This window comes from Falco peregrinus, chromosome 1, assembly GCF_023634155.1.
Source record: "Falco peregrinus isolate bFalPer1 chromosome 1, bFalPer1.pri, whole genome shotgun sequence".
Lineage (NCBI taxonomy): Eukaryota > Metazoa > Chordata > Aves > Falconiformes > Falconidae > Falco > Falco peregrinus.
In genome coordinates this window covers 3,074,861-3,092,021 of record NC_073721.1, presented here as the reverse complement: position 1 = coordinate 3,092,021, position 17,161 = coordinate 3,074,861, and the positions used below count along the sequence as shown (strand labels likewise).

Here is a 17,161-nt window from a genome sequence, read left to right as displayed (position 1 = left end):
GAGAAGAATGCATGTGACATTTCTTGTGTGAAGTCATTCTTACACACATGGTCATGCAAAAGGATTGGCTGATATGTCAGAAGTTAGATATTAAAATAAATTAGAATATAGTGTGTAATTTAAATATGGCAAACTCCAGTGGTTTTGTCTGTCTTATTGGCTGCTTTTGAGGAGACTTTTTTCAGGATTAAACCGTAATTGCTGTGATTATTTGAGTTCTAATTTTAGAGTTAATTTAGTTAATTGCCACAGACTAATTGCCTCAAGTTTGATTGACCTGAAAAATGTCCATTTGCTAGGTAATAACTGTCATGCCAAATGAGCGTAGGTGTGTTGAATTCAAAATAATATTTGGATTACTATTCGTGATATTTGCTGGATTCCTTTGTTTTGCTGAACTCTGGATACTTCTTAGGTCACTTGCTGTTTGTAATTTCTCACCATGTGTTTAGATTTCACTTTCTACCACTTGATTTTTTTATTTATTTATTTTAAATGAGGGGAGTTTATTCTAACATCTGGTGTTTTAGGAGGAAACACAGACTGATGTTTTTGGTGCAAACAACCCACATGTCAATCAGCTTTGCCAGAAAAGTATCGAATCCTTTGTTGGAGTGAATTACTGTGTTTAAGCTCCCAACCTTCAGGCTTACTTTAACTATTCTGAGTAGAAGAATAAACAGGGACTTTATTCCCACTTGATGCAGAGAAGTGATTCCCATTGCCATCACCAAAAGCCATGGGATAACAGCTGGTGCTACAAGGAGGAATCGCGCTGCCCCAAATTCCTGACATCCAGGTTGTCAGCGGCAAGCTCTACCGCTGGAAACTGGGGGGTCTTCACTGTCACAGTTTCAGAAAATGTAAGGGCTCAGCATTGCCTGGTAGTAAAATATAATCTAGGACCTAATGTATTTTGGGAGTTGCCTTCTCTTCCGCTGTTGTTTTAGAGCGTGGAGTGGTTTTCAAGATACTAATTTTAAGTGGGTTTCAAGATACTAATTTCAAGATACTAATTTTCCAATAAACTTGGAAAAGTCCTGGCACTGGCACAGTCTGTCCTGAGTTCTCAAGCAGTTTGTTTTTCATTGATCCTGATTTCAGAAAGAGTGCGGCTCCTCTTCTGCTTTCTACCCTCTTTGTTTGAAATGGTTGCTGTAACCTGCTGGTCTTGAGATGTCGATTTCTGGCTCTGCCTTTGCACGGTTGCGCCTACTGTGACCTTTTATTTCACCTTGTGCATGGAACAAGGCACCAAAATGCCAATCATATGCAATGTTAAACAGGCATCGTACCCACTGCAGCTAGAAGACATCCACAGCCTACTGCCTACAATTTAAATGCAAAAACCAGTGAACCAAATGATACCAAGGGACAGTCGGTACACCTTTAGGCAGTATCCTAACGATGACCAAGCATGGGTTTCTGCTTAGACTTCTCCCAGATCAGTTCCCATGTATTGCCACATAGACATACAGGCACGCCACTGCATTTTTAAAAATAAATAAAACATGATAGTTGAAAAACACTTTGCACGAACCACTTCAGGAAGATACAGCAAACCACACATAGCAAGAAATGGGAAAGGAAGCCAGGCCCAAGTGATATCGTCTTGGAAGAGAAATTGAAGCAGTGGTTCAATGCAGTTATAAGGGCGAGGATGAGCAGACTGGACTTGAACAGTTTTTTACCCACCCCACCATTGTGTACACTGACACCTAGGAGCAGGCCAGGCCTGGCAATGCGTATGCTGCTGTGTGCATTGCCTTTAGTAGCTGATTAAACGCTGTAATTTGGTGGGAATTCACTATCCAACTTGCAAACATCACTGACAATAGCATAGCATACACTAGAATAGAACAGAATAGAATACAGCACAATAGAACATTTCATTTGGAAGGGATCTACAGTGGTCATCTAGTCCAACTGCCTGACCACTTCATGGTTGACCAAGCTAACGCATGTTATTAAGGGCATTTTCCAAATGCTTCTTAAACATTGGCAGACTTGGGGCACCAGCCACCTTTCCAGGAGGCCTTTTCCAGTGTTTGACCACCCTCTCGGTAAAGCAACGCTTCTTAATGTCCAGTCTGAACCTCTCCTGGCACAACTTTGAACCATTCCCACACATCCTGTCCCTGGATCCCAGGGAGAAGAGCTCAGCATCTCCCTTCCCGCGTCCCCTCCTCGGGAAGCGGCAGAGAGCAATGACAGGAAGAAACACTTCTGTCTTTGGTGCTCGCCTGCCAGGGCAGCTCGTTTCTGGGCTGTAAGGCACGTAGCTGAGGGGTCAGAGCGGCAGCGGCCGGGGGGATGTGGGCAGCCTCCAGCCGCAGCGCGGTGCGGGCAGGGCAGGCAGCAGCGCGGGCGGGTGCCGCTAGGTGGCGCTGCCGCCCCGCAGTTAGCCGGGGCTGCGCGGCTGCCGCTTTGAGCCGAAACCCGTTTTTGGCGGATAACTCGCCCTGTTTGTCATCCCCTGGGAACACGGCGTTGGGTGATGAACCACTCGGTGATGCCCGGGTGATGGGCGGTGGGCGATGGAGCGCACGATGGTAAGAAAAGAGGCTGGCACGGGTCCTGGAGAGGACCGCAGCATTTTAAACATCTATCTGGGACCCAACAACGCTGCATGGCTGCCCCTTGGTCATGCCATCGCAACACGTTCCTCACGTGTGAGTTCAGGTGGAATAGAAAGTTGTAAAAAGCTCCGCTCTCTAACAAGAAGTATTTTTCCTGCGGGTTAGGATGTCATAAAGGAGTTGTTAGGTTTGGGTGTTTAACAGGGATTGGGGCTTCCTAGTAAAAGGGCTTCTGAGAAGCAAAAAGAAGTCGGCATTACAAATATATTATGCTTAATTTCATGTTCTCGGGCGTCAGCTCAGCTGAGAAGGGGAGAATTTAATGAGCTCTCTGTAGACTTGTAAATTTGTACATTTAGAAAATACATGAAATAAATTCTCTTGTTTATGTGGTAGATGTCTAAAACTTACAGGAAAACTTAGCCAGCCCACACTGAAGTTTGCCACAAGGCACTAGGCTAGTACAAACACCATCACTCTGCAGGTCTGCTTCAGCCTGATGGATGCAAACACACGTTCCGCCTTTCCCTGGGGTTGCAGCTGTAGCTGGCACACAGGCAGGCAGTGAGCAGACGAGCAGTGCCACGGAAAACAAACCAGCCTTCCTGAGGAACAGCAGCCTCCACGGGCAGCCCCGCCGGTGATACCTGGAGGTCGGTTTGCTGCTGGATGTCTCTGGGTAATTAACAAGTGCAAAGAAATAACTTGTCAGTTTAATGTTTGGGGCTGTTTCCTGCACTCATTTCACTGAAATGGAAAGAATATCGTCACTCACGCTTCTGAAATTTGAAGACAGATCTGCTAAAAACATGCCTAAAGTAACTGGTATTCAGATTAATACCCTGTCAGTGGTATGAATCAGCTATTTCTAATTTTGCAATGTGCATATAGGAACACTCACTGCACATGTGACATAAGTAAGACAATGCTTTTCAATTCCTTTTTTTCCCACACAGTGAAGATGCAAATGCCTGTGATTCCTGGTGACTGGTTTGCTTTTCTTGAGCATTTTCCAAAAGCTCGGACAAACAAGTGCACCTTGCTGCACAGCCTGAAGTTCAGCGGGTTACTAAACCTTCCCTAGCATGGTATCGTGGCACGGTGAAGGGCCAGGGCAGGGGCTGCTGGCAAAGCCGTGCTGCCGCCGCGCTGCCCTGCTGCTGGGTACAGCCCGGGAGCAGCTTCTGGGGCGGCCCCGAGATGGTGGCTAAAGACAAATCCTCAGCATAAGCCTCTATGCTTGTGTATACATATGTATTTATATACATATATACATATATATATGTGTGTGTGTGTGTGTGCAAAATGGGTCATAACGTTGATGGTCCAGGGCAGAAGCTATCCCACTGCCTGCCTTCCACTAGGCACAAACCCAGCCTCCTCAGTGCTTCTCACGTCTCTGCAGCATCTGCTCCGAGCCTCTCCCAGCATACTGCATCAGACCTGCCATGGGAATGCTGATGCCAACCCACAAATAACACAGTTTAGAAAGAAATGGTTGGGCCGTAAGAATGGTATTGGAAAGGCAAAGGCCTGGTGATACAGATGTACTTTCACCCCTGCAGTCACAGACCCAAAATACAGATCAAGAATTGGAGATTGTTTTGTTTGTGTGAGATGCCACCTGAAGCATTTTCGTTCTCCACCACAGACCAGTATCCCATTGATATTTGCCTATATATAGCTATAGCTACTCATGAAGCCATGTCTTTTATCTGTATTTCTGAGGAATGGTCTGAAATTTCCAAAGGACAGGCATAGTCTGTAGTACAAGAATATACAGAAAAGCAATTTAAGACCAATTCTCCATCAAATCATGAGGTGTCTTCTCTGAAAAGTGAAAAATTTTAGATTGTTTTCTTCTATGTTAACGCCAATGGAAGAAAACATAACCCAAGACTCTGATTTTACAGGAGAGTAAAAAATGCAGAAGATTTTATAGGACGTCACACTTAGGTCAAAAAAGTGAAAATCAAGTCATGCCCATGGGTTGGGTTTTTTTTGGTGTTTTGTTTTTTTTTTTTTTTTTTTTTGCAGCTGCAATATTCCACCAAAGCTGTGTAGGTGCATGGTTTGCCATGGACCAAAGCAGAGTGCGAATTTTAGTTTAAAGTCAGTGTCAGCAGTAGCAGAAGCAGCAAATCCTTTCCTTCCCTTGCAGCCCAGCGTGTGGGCAGGGGGCTGAGGAAAGCCCAGCTCCCTCGCTGCTTTATTCCGTGTGGCATGGGGGCAGCAAGGCGCTGAGCACCGGCGGGGCACAGGGCAGCACCACGGCTTTCTGTAAGTGCTGGGAGCGTGTGGTTCGAGTTCAGGAGTTCAGTATTAGGGGTTTATACGTGCATGTAGGATGACACATGCCTTTAGGAGTTATTTATAAAATATATTCTTATTTCCAAATGATAATTTTTTAATTTTTTTTTTTTTGTAGTTAAGGGAAATGTGGGAGAGCGTATCAATGATGCACTGTCCAGGCATTTAACTGCTGGAAATCAAAGCTTGCTGAAGGAAGGGACAGTGGGGCCTGCTGGGCTGCCTTACCACAGCACTATGCATCCTGAGCAGGGCCCCGCGTCAGGGCAAGGATCGCTCGTGTCCATCAACGCTCAGAAATTGTTCGGTGAGGTACCAACCCGGGAGTTCCAGCTTTACCGCTGAAGCTCTGGCATCTCCCTGGCACTGGGATCAGGGCACCCTTAGCCTGCGCACACGCAACAACATCTGGGCACAGCTGGAAACGCCCTCTTTGCCCCAGCCCCCAGGGGCTGGAGGGAGGATTCCGGCACCTTTTTCCACTTTTCCCGACCAGCGGGTGGGTTCCCTGCGCCAGGACACGGCTCCCGCGGCCGCTGGGATCCCGCGCTCGGGCTGGGGGCCGGAGCAGGAGGTACCGCCGGTCCTCTCGCCGCCCCGCCGTTCCCGAATTCTCACGGTTTGTCCCGGAGACTTTTCCGGGGCGGGGGGGGGGGGGGGTTGGGTGGGAAGGCGGGGGCGCGGCCGTGCCCCCCGCGGGGCTCGGGGCGGGCTGGCTCCGGGGGGCGCTGCCCGCGGCGGGGCGCGGACACGCGTGGGGCGGGGGCGGCCCGGCCGGCCGGGGGGGCCCGCCCCGCTCCTCCGCCGGCGGCGGGCGCGGGGCCGCGGGGCCGCGGGCGCTATTTAAGCGGGCGGGCGCGTAGCGGCGCGCTGCCGCCGGGGCTGGCCGCCCGAGCATGCACGCCTTCGGGCCGCCCGCCCAGCCGCCGGCCCACGCCCGGGAGCTGCTGGACGCGGCGGCGTGCCCCGGCATCTACCCGCCGGGCCGGCCCCGGCCGCCGCCCGCCGCCAACCCCTACCTGTGGCTCGGCGGCCCCGCCGCGCCCTGCCTGCCCGCAGCCCCCTGCCCGCCGGGCTCCGCGGGCGCGGAGCGGCGCTGGCCGGCGCTGCCCCCGCCGCAGGAGTGCCCGCGCCCGGCCCGGCCGCCCTACTCGTACTCGGCGCTGATCGCCATGGCCATCCACAGCGCGCCGGGCCGGCGCCGCACGCTCAGCCAGATCTACCAGTACGTGGCCGAGAACTTCCCCTTCTACAGGCGCAGCAAGGCGGGCTGGCAGAACTCCATCCGCCACAACCTCTCCCTCAACGACTGCTTCAAGAAGGTCCCGCGGGGCGAGGACGACCCGGGTAAGGGGCTGGGGGGGGGGGGGGGGGCGCGGAGGTCCCGCGGGGCGCGGAGGCCAACGCGCGGGCGGTCGCTGTCTCCGCAGGCAAAGGCAGCTACTGGACGCTGGACCCCAACTGCGAGAAGATGTTCGATAACGGCAACTTCAGGCGGCGGAGGAAGCGACGGGCCGAGGCCGGCGCGGCCGAGGGCGCCGGGGGGAGCGGCGGGGGCCCGCGGCCGCCCTGCCCCGCCGCTGCCGCCCCCCTCTACGGTCGCGCCGGGGCCCAGGCGTGAGCGCGGCCCCGGCCCCGCCGCGCTGCACCGGCCTCACCGGAGCGGAGCCCCTTCGCAGCGCCGACGTGTACGTGCTGGTACAGCGCCTGGCGGGACCGAGGGGGGGGCGCGGGGGGCCGGGCGAGGCCGTCGGGGCCGCCCGCGGGTGCTGCACTCCCTCCCCCCTCCGCCGCCGCTTCCCACCGAAACCTCGGAAAGGCCCTCACCGCCAGCCGGGCCGGTGGGCGGCCTGGTCCCCCGCCCCGCGACGGCCCGGCAGAGCGCCCCGCAGCACCCAGCGGGCCCGGGCCGGGTGCGGGGCTCCTGCCCCCCGCGGCCCTGCCGGCTGGGTCGGGGCTGGCGGGGGCCGGGTCCGCAGCCCGCACCCCCCAGAGGTGCCAGGAGCCCGGGATGCAGGGAGGGACAGAGGGATGTCCCCTCACCCCCCAGGACCCGCTCCCAGGGGGTACCGCGCTGGCATGCGGGGCACCCAGCCCCGCCATCCTCTGCAGCGTCTCTAAATAAACCCCCTTCTTTTTGTCCAAACACACAAGATCATCTTTGTGTCAGCCTGCAAAGCTGATGATAATTTGTACGAAGAATTTCAGATTTAATCGAGCGTCCAAAATTAAGCCGGATCCCCGCTGAGGAGCTCTTTAATTGCTCACCGCCTTGGCGATCGCCGGTGGGGAGCGGGTGGCCCGTGGAGCGGGTGTCCCGCTGCAGCCTGGGGTGCTCAATCCAGGCACCTGCCGGCTTGCCGGGGCACCTGCTGCTTCTCCCTTGGTAAGAACTTTGCCGGCTGAACCACGGCAGCCGCACACGTGTGTGGGTTCTACCTGTTTTGTGAAGCTTTGGAAAAGCGCAGCGTGGCACCAGTGGGCTGCAGCCATGGCAGATATGTTCGGGCATTTTATTAATTTTTTTAAATGAGAGGGGTTTGGGCCACCCCTGCTTGCTTAGTAATGCCTGGTGCCCATTCCCTGCTTTTTGCTTTCCAGTCGTTTTCTGAAGGTCCGTGAGTTTGAAGAAAATGGAATTGTTAACTATATAATCTGTTGCCTCTCCTTTTGGGCTGTCTCCAGCCAGCTCTTCCTCACTTATGACAAAAATACAGCTTTCTTAAATAAAAACCTGAAAGTGGTGTTTACAAGAAAACAACTCCGAACAGAGTTTTGTGCATTATAATGGAACTATAAAGCAAGGTTGAAAAAAAACCCACATAAAACAAATTAAGAATGTAAAATGTGTCAGGGGTGCAAGTCCCCAATGGAGGGGAAGAATCAGCTGCACAAGCAAAGTTTTCCTTGCCCAAAATGTAATAAATAGTATTATAAAGTATCTGTTCTACAAATATCCCATTTCAGTAGACCTGGAGTGAAGGAAAAAGCCAAGTGAACTTGTCAGCCAATAACCTGTGTAGGTTTATTTAGACAAATGTCTTTTTTTTATTAATCTCCTATTTCAGAAAAAGCTTCATACAAGAAAAAATCATTTTTTATACGAGAAAAATCACTGTTCTGAAGTGGCTTTTAAAAATATTTCAGACAGAATCTCTTTGTATTGTTATTTTCCAGGGCTATCGAGCAAGAAGACTTTTAAATTGCAACCCATTTCCTTCTTAAAGTGCATAGAAACCTGTTCAAGGTTTCAAGCTCTTGTTTCAGCAGGGCAACTGTTAGCTACAACATTAAAGGGTGCAGGGGAAGTTATTTTTGCAATGAGTTGTGTTTTAAGCTGCTTTTTTTCCAGGTGGCTGAAGGTTGGGGTGAGCAGGGCAGGTAGAGAGTGAAGAGGGCGGATAGCCTTGTATCGTTAGCAAAAAAAAAAAAGGGGGCTTGATTAATTTGTTGGTGAAAATAACCACATGTTTCAGTTGGCATTCAAATTTTTAAAAGCTGCCTTTGGACTGTTAAATTCATTTGCCCAGGACTGGGCACACACTCTTAAATAGGAAGGATGGAGAAACTCGCCCTGGTGGATCTGGAGGACACTTCCCAAGACACGGTGAAGACCTTGACCTCAGGGCTGGGAAAGAAATTATTTCACTCAACCCACATTTTCTTTTGCTTCAGGATACAAAGTTCTGGATCCAACCATATGGGCTGCGCTCTGTATTTTCACCTTGAGACTGTTTGCCCTGGGGCAGTATGCCATTGTAGGACCCTGAAAATGCAAAAAGGAGAAACTACCCATGGCTGCAGGTGCTTCAGGCTTTCCCAGCATGGTCTTAGCAGCTCAGCTGGGTCCTGAATTGGGGAAGGCCATGGATAGCTCAGCGAAAGGACCACACTGCATTGCCAGAACTTTTCTTCAGGGACCATTTCAGGTGGTGATTCAATGTGTACTTGGAGGACATGATTTGTATTTCCTTGTGCTTCTGTTGTAATTCTATTTTTGTGTATCGGAAAGGAGCATTTTTTAAAATAAATTGGTCTAATTGGAGCAGAGAAGTTGCAATCCCTCTAAGCAAAAACACCCTTGATGGAAGAGCTGCATCAGGTAACAAGTCTTTGGGCTAACTGGGCAGCTGCAGACTTCAGTGAAAAAGGGGGGTGGGATGCTGGGATGGGATGTGGTCCAGCCTTGCTTGGGCCAGACTCCAATGGAAGCCCAGAAACGGTCTCGTCTAGTCCTCAGAGCGCAAACTCTGGAGACTGGCAACCCGTGGCTGCCTTGCTGAGCCATGCCAGCCTCAGCCCTGAGCAGTGTGGGGACACGCCGGGCTGCAGCCTTGCCGTTGCACTGCCCCCCAAGCTCCACGCTCGTCCCCGCTGGGCATGGCTGCGGGAAGGTGAGACGGGTTGTTCCTGGGGGTTTGGGGTGAGTCACGACGTAGGGAATCAGAGACCACTGAGCAAATGACCTGGCTGCTGCTTTCCAGTCACGCCCTGTCCTTACTGCTGCCAGGAGGGACTGGCTGCAGGGCATCCTGAAGGGGATCCCAGGGCTCCTCGAGCTTCACTGGCTTTCTATAAACTGAACTGATGGAGACTGGTGGCCCCACAGCTGCCTTTCCCAGGCCCCGCTGCTGAATATGGCAGGTCACCTCTGCGTGCATCTCCCCGAGTTATTTCTCCTTGCAGCCGCATTGTGACTGCAGCAGATCTGAGTGTGGCAGAAGATACTTCAAGTGTTTGCATGTAAGCTGAGAGCAGTTTCCCCAAGCTCCTGCCCTAAGCTGTGAGGTAAGGTGGGCTCTTCTCTGGGGGCCCGCAGGCAAGGAGCCGACTCAGGAACTTGGACGAGTCTCCTAAGGAACCTGTCCACGTTGGCAATGCAGAAGGGCTGAGGAGCTGAGCTTTTTCACTTGGAAAGTTAACACAGCTGGAGTGTCCCGAGGTGTGTGGTGCCACAGCAGCCTGACACACTCCCTGCCGTGACACACAGGCTGGATGATTTCCCACCACACGTTTGTGTGAGCTAAAGCTTCTGACACCGTTTTCTTATTCTCCCCATCTTCTCAAACTCACTGTATAATCAAAGTGATCCTATGCAATAGCCAAATGACCAGACTTGGTCTGAAAAAAAAAAAACAAACGACCACAGGAGTTCCTCTGGGTCTGGGAAAGAAAATAAGCGCAAATGTGGGCACAGTGGGTCTGGACCTGGTGGTGGGAGCCCGCTTCAGTGCGGAAGGAGGAATGCCAGCCCAGGAAATGGTGAAATGAGAGCAAGGGACTGCTAAATGCAAATAGAGGCCAATGCATGCCCAGTGACCCATCTCTGCAGACAAAAAAGCTCAAGGTGCACCTTAGCCGATAGCCTCAGCTACGTGGTGAGGGTGGTCAAAGTGTGGAATGGCATAAAGTTTGTGCATAAGTGGTGAGAAGTCTAACATGAGTAAGCATACAGGATGCTCTTGCAGTTAGATGCAATTTCTGATATCTCCTGATCTTGGGAATGTTAGAAATCTACCCCTTGCTGAAGTTTAGAGCAACTTGGTGCCCACTGCAGTGTTAATTCTTCAGGGATAGGTGTCACATCAAGGCAACAGCATCTTTTCTCCATTTTCCCCACAACAAACTGGAGGTAGGATGGAAAAGGTTTCACTAGTTGAGGGAGTACCCAGACAGAGCAAGAAATTGTGTTCATGGTTCATTTCAGCCAGGACACACTGGAGAATTGGACTTAGGGTAATACATTATGGAAGAGTTTGGGAAATATGGTACCTCCACTTTCTACACTGTGCTTTTTACACGGGCTGTTGTAGCACTGGCAACAAATAACAACAGCCTTGGTTCATTATTCAAGGATAAACCTATGGAATTAAGGAAATAGACTGTTTCTTTATCCACTGAGAGTTCAAAAAGATAAAAAAAGCCGTGATTCCTTCACCCTAGAGCAATGTGTTGGTCCATATAAGAAAGAGAAGGGACTGTCATATAATCGTAAATCATTTTTTTGGGTCCAGGCAGTGATGTACTGCTTGCAAGGTTACGCCATGGCTGGTGGGTTAGCAGTTAATGTGCTGAATATTTAATTGTTGGACTGCGGTTTGAGCTCAGCTTCAGGTCTGAAGCCAAGCTAGTTTGGAGGGCTCGCCTCTACTCTTAGCAGACAATAGTTGGCTTCACAAAGAACAACCATGCATCGCTTGCTTATCATCCCTGGCAGTTTTTCCTCACGAAAAGGGTTGGACAAAGCTTGTGGAGTGCATAATGACCTCTGGCTCATAAGGGTGCAGGGGATTTTAGTTGCGTGCAAACAGTGCCTGTGGGGTGTCTGCTGAATTAACTTGGAGGAATGGAAAGGTCTGATGGCGAGTTCCCAAAAACACATGCCGTCTGTCCCTGCGAGTCTCGCTGGCTAAGCAGGGGAAGACAGACAGTAGCTGGAAAGGAGAGATGGAGTTTTCATTTCTTAAGAAATTAGTCTGTGAATTATTTTACTAGGTTTAATTCCGTATGTTTTAGTCCTAGTGATATTTTAATCTAATTGCAAAAGCAATAATTATCGATTTTTAGAGTGATTATTACATTGGAGGAGTCCATAATAAATGCAAACAGGATGTGATAAATCAAACTTCTTTCTATTTTTTATTCAATTTTCCATCAGCTCTGATACTTGCGTGCAGTTCATCCTTGCTAAGCATTATGATTTCCCCCTGCTTTACTCTATTACAGCGTTGCTTCCCAGGGGTTTTATTGGCAGTATAGAGCAGGGATTATCAAATTTTATATAGCTATACTGTATGGGTAAAATCAATACGTAAGCCAAGTTTCCACATTCTAGTCACTGCCTTGGAGTCAATAAGGCAAGGGCTGAAGGGAAAGCAAGGCTTGTGTACTCATTATGTAAAAATAACAGGAGACTCATCCTTTTCAGCTGGTGGTATAGAAATTCACACTGCAGGAGATGGTGCTTCTACTTCTGGTAGCACCAGAGAAAAATTACGTGGGCAAATATATAGTGAAAGCAGGTTAGATGTGAACATCATCTTGTAACCTGTAGCAATTCATCTCTGTCCACTGACTCTGCTTCCCCGGGCTCATGCTGACTCCGTGTCCTGGGAGGACCCAGGGACCAGACGCTGCTTCTGCTTCTGCACGTACAGATTTGCACACCACCAGCCCCTCTCCCTGCGCTCCCAGGAGACATCCAGTGCAGCAACTGCATCCCAGCCCCGAGCATCTCCCCGATGATGAGCCTGGATTGTACCGCTTTTGCAGGGGGAGTAACGCTCTGCAGGGACAGCAAGAAATGCCTCTTAAACAGTGCAAGGGAACAACCCCCTGTGTGAACGCGGGGTGCTTGTCCCTGCTCTGGACACTCAGGGATGGGATTTCGTGTGGGCACCCAAATTTGCCAAGGCCAGCTGTCTGTCCCACCGTTAGGCAGGGGATACTGGAGATGCTGAGTTGCTCTGAATAATACCATGTGCTGACTCAAAAAGAGAGACACAAGTTTTGGAGGGCACCAGTTCCAGTAAGTGCTGCATTAGGTGTTGCAAAAGTGGGGGTGGCAGAGGGGAAATGCTGTAATGAAGTAGTGGAAAAACTGAATTATAATAAGAGCGCTGACTGGTATTGGCTTTAAGATCGTATGGCTGTAATAGGGGCTACAGACTCATCCTGCCTGCAGCAGCAGCATTTACAGTGCCCTACTCATACCTACTGAAAAGGATTAATCTGTTCTTTTCACAAGATCAAACTGACTTTTTTTCTTTCAAACTGACAACTTAGCTATGATTTTTTAATATTTTTTTTTTTAAGGAAAATGCTTCTTTATTACCTGTATAACCAGGCAGAAGAATTATTTTTTTTAATTGTTTTGTGTTAGGGTAATTACTGCTGAGTTTGCTGTAAGATTTCATACTATTTTCTTTGTTAACAGCTTAGTTCATTTATGACTATCAGGGTTTGATAGAACTGATACGATTTATTTTATTTTCATTATGAGCTCAGCTTGCAAGGTGTCGCTGCTCATGCTGAGTCCAAAGACATTTTAGGCTTATGAGTTTTCTATCATTTTGTTAAGATGAACTCATTAATTTTTCTTCAGACTAAGAAAAGCCAATGCACAAAACCATTTCAGCTGCTGGACAGTTGGTCACTACCATGGCTATCCGATCACTTCACCACAGATGATCAGCATAGACTCTATGCTGTGTTAGTCATGACTTTGTAAAATAAAGTTAGTTGTTTGCTGTTCATGTCTAGATGCTGGTTGGTTTGGTTTTTCTTTTTCCTTAAAATGTTTTGTGTAACTTTTAACTGATCAGTAACTTTTAACTGATCAGGAATTTTATAAATTGTCTTAAAACTCTACCCTGGAGCTTCTCATTTACATTAAGACCATTTTCTAAGGACTGAATGTAATTAATATCTATTTAAAGTTCTTTACGGTGCCCAAGTGTGTAGGCGAGCATTCTGCAAAGGGATTTGCTCAGTTGCTATCTTGTAACATGTAAAATAGGAGCAAGAAGAATGGACAGCTCGGCTTCACTCACTTTTTCCTTCATAGTTTCTGAAAGAAAAGCACCATCCAAAAAGCAAACAAAAATATACTCAGGAAAGCTGTTTGGGGCAAAAATATCCTTCCTGTAAGTGTCTTTTCTGGCACTGTAATAGCTGTGTTTGGACAAAAATGTATGTATCCGTGCTGAGATTCACAGACTATTACCGAGGAGGAGGCTTACTTTCAGGGAGAATTCTCGATAAATTGATTCCTCAGTTCAGCCTGTGTTTGCTTTTTTCTTAGACCCTGTAGGTTTTGGCTTGCACTCAGTTTTTGGACAAAGCCATTTATCATGTCATGTTTGACTTCTGCCTGCTCTCTGCTCAAGTGGCCGGGGCTGCCCAAGGCACCCATTAACTGCACACCTGCCCCAGAGCCGCTCCGGCCGCCGGGAATTACCCCGGGCTGCTGGCTGGGAACCCTTTTGCCCTGATAAGCCTTGGGGCACATCGGTTGGGCTTGCAATGAAGAGGGAAACAGCCTTAAGAAGGAAGAGTTTTAATACTTTAATGGAAGGTTTCAGATTCATATGAGCAATTTTAAACTACAGGCTTTCTTTTTTTTGCTTTTTTTCTTTTTTTTTTTTTAATTACATAGCCTGGCCCTCCAGGTTCCCCTTGTAAACTTGCTGGGGCTGATGGCATTCCCTTACATTTCTTTTTCCCACTTTGGTTTCTATAATTAAGCACCTCATGGTTTGTTAAGATACAATACATGAAAAAAAGGGTTTTAAAGCTGTTGATTTACGATGGGAAGCCAGGTAATCACAGTTTCTTACTACCTGCTACATACAACCTTACAGGAGAGGTTTGATCCATTTTTTAGAGGAAAAAATTGTTCAGAAAATCACATGTATTAAGAATAGCATGTGCTTAATTTAATTCCCACTGAAGCAGTTAGATTTCATTATTTAAAGTCAAGGAGTTGCTTTAAGTGTTTCCCTGACTGAGCTTATATTGTGAGTGGGTGCATTGGACTCATCACAAAAACTGGAACCCATGACAAAAACTCACAGAAGAAAGCTTCAACCCCCCTTCAATGCAAGCAGGTTAACAAGGCATGACCCAAGCAGCGGTCACCTCCATTTCTGCTGGCTTGCTAGAGCGCTCAGCGCTTTCCTTGTGGGTAGTGGCTGTTACTGAATTAATGCTTCCTTTTTTCTTCAGCTCTCAAGTACTAGCCATTGGCAAGACCGCAGTAAAGGAGAAGACATTGTCAGGTAATCTCCCCTTCTAAAGAAAAATCTATACAAGCAGAAGTAAAGTCTGCTGACAGTAAAAGGCCAGTATGAGTGTGGGCTCCAGCAAACTGCTTGCCCAGGTCTCCTTAAATTATATCACGATAAAGAAAACTTGCCCTTCATTTGTCAAAATTCATTAATAGAAAGGCACATGCAAGGCAGCAGAAACTCTGCCATGAAGGTTAATAGCCTAAACTCTTCTGATTTTAGGTTATTAAACTCTTAATAACCTAAACTCATCTGTTCACCCACAGCTGTGCCTTTGCTCATGGTCCAGCCAAAGCTCTCCATACCTGCACCATGAAGGACATCCCAGGTGAGGGCTGGTGTCAATACTACTATGTCCATTGGCCTTGCAAACAGGTTTGGAGATTTCCTTTCCTCCTGGTCCACAGGCACCATCCAGTTGACCCTGGACCTCAGGTCTCTCTCACACATCAACATCCTCCACATCCCGTCAAGGAACTCGCCGTGTGCCCCTTTCCTCGGAGAGGAGGGCTCCCTCCTGCCTCCCTGCTGCCCTGCACCTCCCCGCACACCGGTCAGGCAGTGTGCTTCCACTTTGCGAGACAAGGTCGTTAACGAAGGTACTGACAAGGTTGTGCCCTAGACCCAGCCTGAAGCGGTATTAATGTGTATTTGCCGTGGGAACTGAGTGCTGTGCTGCCCTGCCCTGCCCTGCTAAGCCACCCTGGGAACGCGCCAGTATCACCCCAAACTGTCCGAGTGCCCACTTGCCCATTTGACACCATTTCTTGCCACTGGGTTCTTTTCTTTGGTGACATGGTGCATCCCTCCCCTTCAGCACAGGAGCCGTTGCTCGAGTGAGGAGGCAATACTGAGTTTTCAAGTTCTAAAATGGCAGAATTGCCCAGCAGCAAGTGGAAAATGAAGAATTTACCCTGGTACCTTACAGCACCAGTACTGCACCAGGCTAGCGTCTGAAACAGGACAGCTTCCCACACCGTGCAGCTTGCTCCCAGTTTATGACGGCGCGGTGGAGCGCTAATTCTAGCCCTGCCATGTCAGCAGACTGCAGCCCCTGTCCCTGAGCACAGGGCAAGCACACGCTTAACTTTTCTATATCCCGGCACTAATGTCACCTCGTGGGGACTGCACGTAATACATTAAAGTACTGCTTTGTCTTTAGCTGTGCAAAGGGTTTCTTCGAGATGTCGAGCCCAAGCCATGAGTACAGAGGAAAAGTGGTCAGATTGCCGGGACAGAAAGTGCAATTATTCCAAATAATAGGATATTTTAAAGAATCGGATGCAACCTTAATCTTTGCTTTAAACACACAAATCTCTTTTCATAAGGTATGTAACTTTTAATAATTACACGTCTTTAAAAACTACATCAGTTGTGGGTTTTATCCATCTAAATTTAAATGGAAAGGTATAAGTGGCTGACTGATGCTAACATTTCTTTTCAGCTCTCAGAAAAAGCGGTATTAAGGATACAGAAAAAAAGCGACTTTTTTTCTGTAGCGCTAAGGTATGGCTCATTAACACTGCGAGTCAAGTTTCTGCTTGTACGGTATAAAGCTTTGTTTCATAACGATACATTAGTCACAAATTTTGATACTTTAATGCAATATTCCCTTTTTCAACAACTAATTACTACAATTAGCTTCCCGCGTAGTAAATTCCTTCTTCCTCCCATCTCCCAGCCACGAGCCTGTGACAACAAGCATAGAGCTGAAAAAAGACTTTTGTCATTGCCGCTTAGTCCTTGAGAGGGGTCTACAGAGAAACGACCCTTAGCTTGTTAATCGGGAGGATTTTTTTAGACACCTGTTACTTAAAATTTGTCTGGGAGCCTCGAGGAGGAAAGCAAAGGCTGAGCGGGCTCTGGGAGAGCCCCTTGTTGTTTGCACGGTCCCTGGCAGTGTGCTGGGCACGAGGGCAAAGCCTCGCTGCTGCAGGGAGGAAAAGCCGGTCCTCGCCCCGCTAAGAGCCGGTGACATGCATCGCCCGGCCACTGCGCCCGATGGCTCTCTGCAACCCTAACCAGCATCCCTGGCACTGCCCCAGCCCTGCCGCAGGAGGCTGTGGCTCTGGGGGGCGGCGTGGCAGCAGAGGACGGTGCTGCCAGCCTTGGAGGCAATAGCAGTCATTTTCTGGGGGGCAGTGGAGGAGCTGCAGACCTGGACACCTTGGGCCAGACTGGCCAAGTCACTCTACATGCATTTTCAACTGAACTTTTCCCTGCTTTTTTCCATGATGCTTGAATTTCAGTACTCGTTTGAGATGCAACTCAGCAGATTTTCTGTTCTCTGGGGATAATTCCTGCCTCGCATCTCGATTCCTGCCACATCCTGCTTTGCCCAGTCCTGCAAAGATGTTTAGGCTTATTATGCCTGTCCTATATGAAGTCACAATAAAGTTATATTCCACTGATGCGTTTGATGAAGGAAGAGGTCCAAAGCCACTTAGGACACAACAAAGCCAGGATGCAGCCAGGAGCAGGAGC

The 17,161-nt window shown here is 49.0% G+C and overlaps 1 protein-coding gene across 1 annotated transcript; it reads left to right on the top strand.

Annotated features, from left to right (window-relative positions):
- The first annotated feature begins 5,664 nt into the window (after window positions 1–5,664).
- Window positions 5,665–8,934, top strand: FOXI2 (forkhead box I2). Its single transcript, XM_055793708.1, has 2 exons — window positions 5,665–6,236; window positions 6,320–8,934. Exons 1-2 carry the CDS (start codon window positions 5,786–5,788, stop codon window positions 6,508–6,510), a joined length of 642 nt encoding a protein of 213 aa, XP_055649683.1. The 5' UTR covers window positions 5,665–5,785; the 3' UTR covers window positions 6,511–8,934.
- The last annotated feature ends 8,227 nt before the right edge of the window (window positions 8,935–17,161 follow it).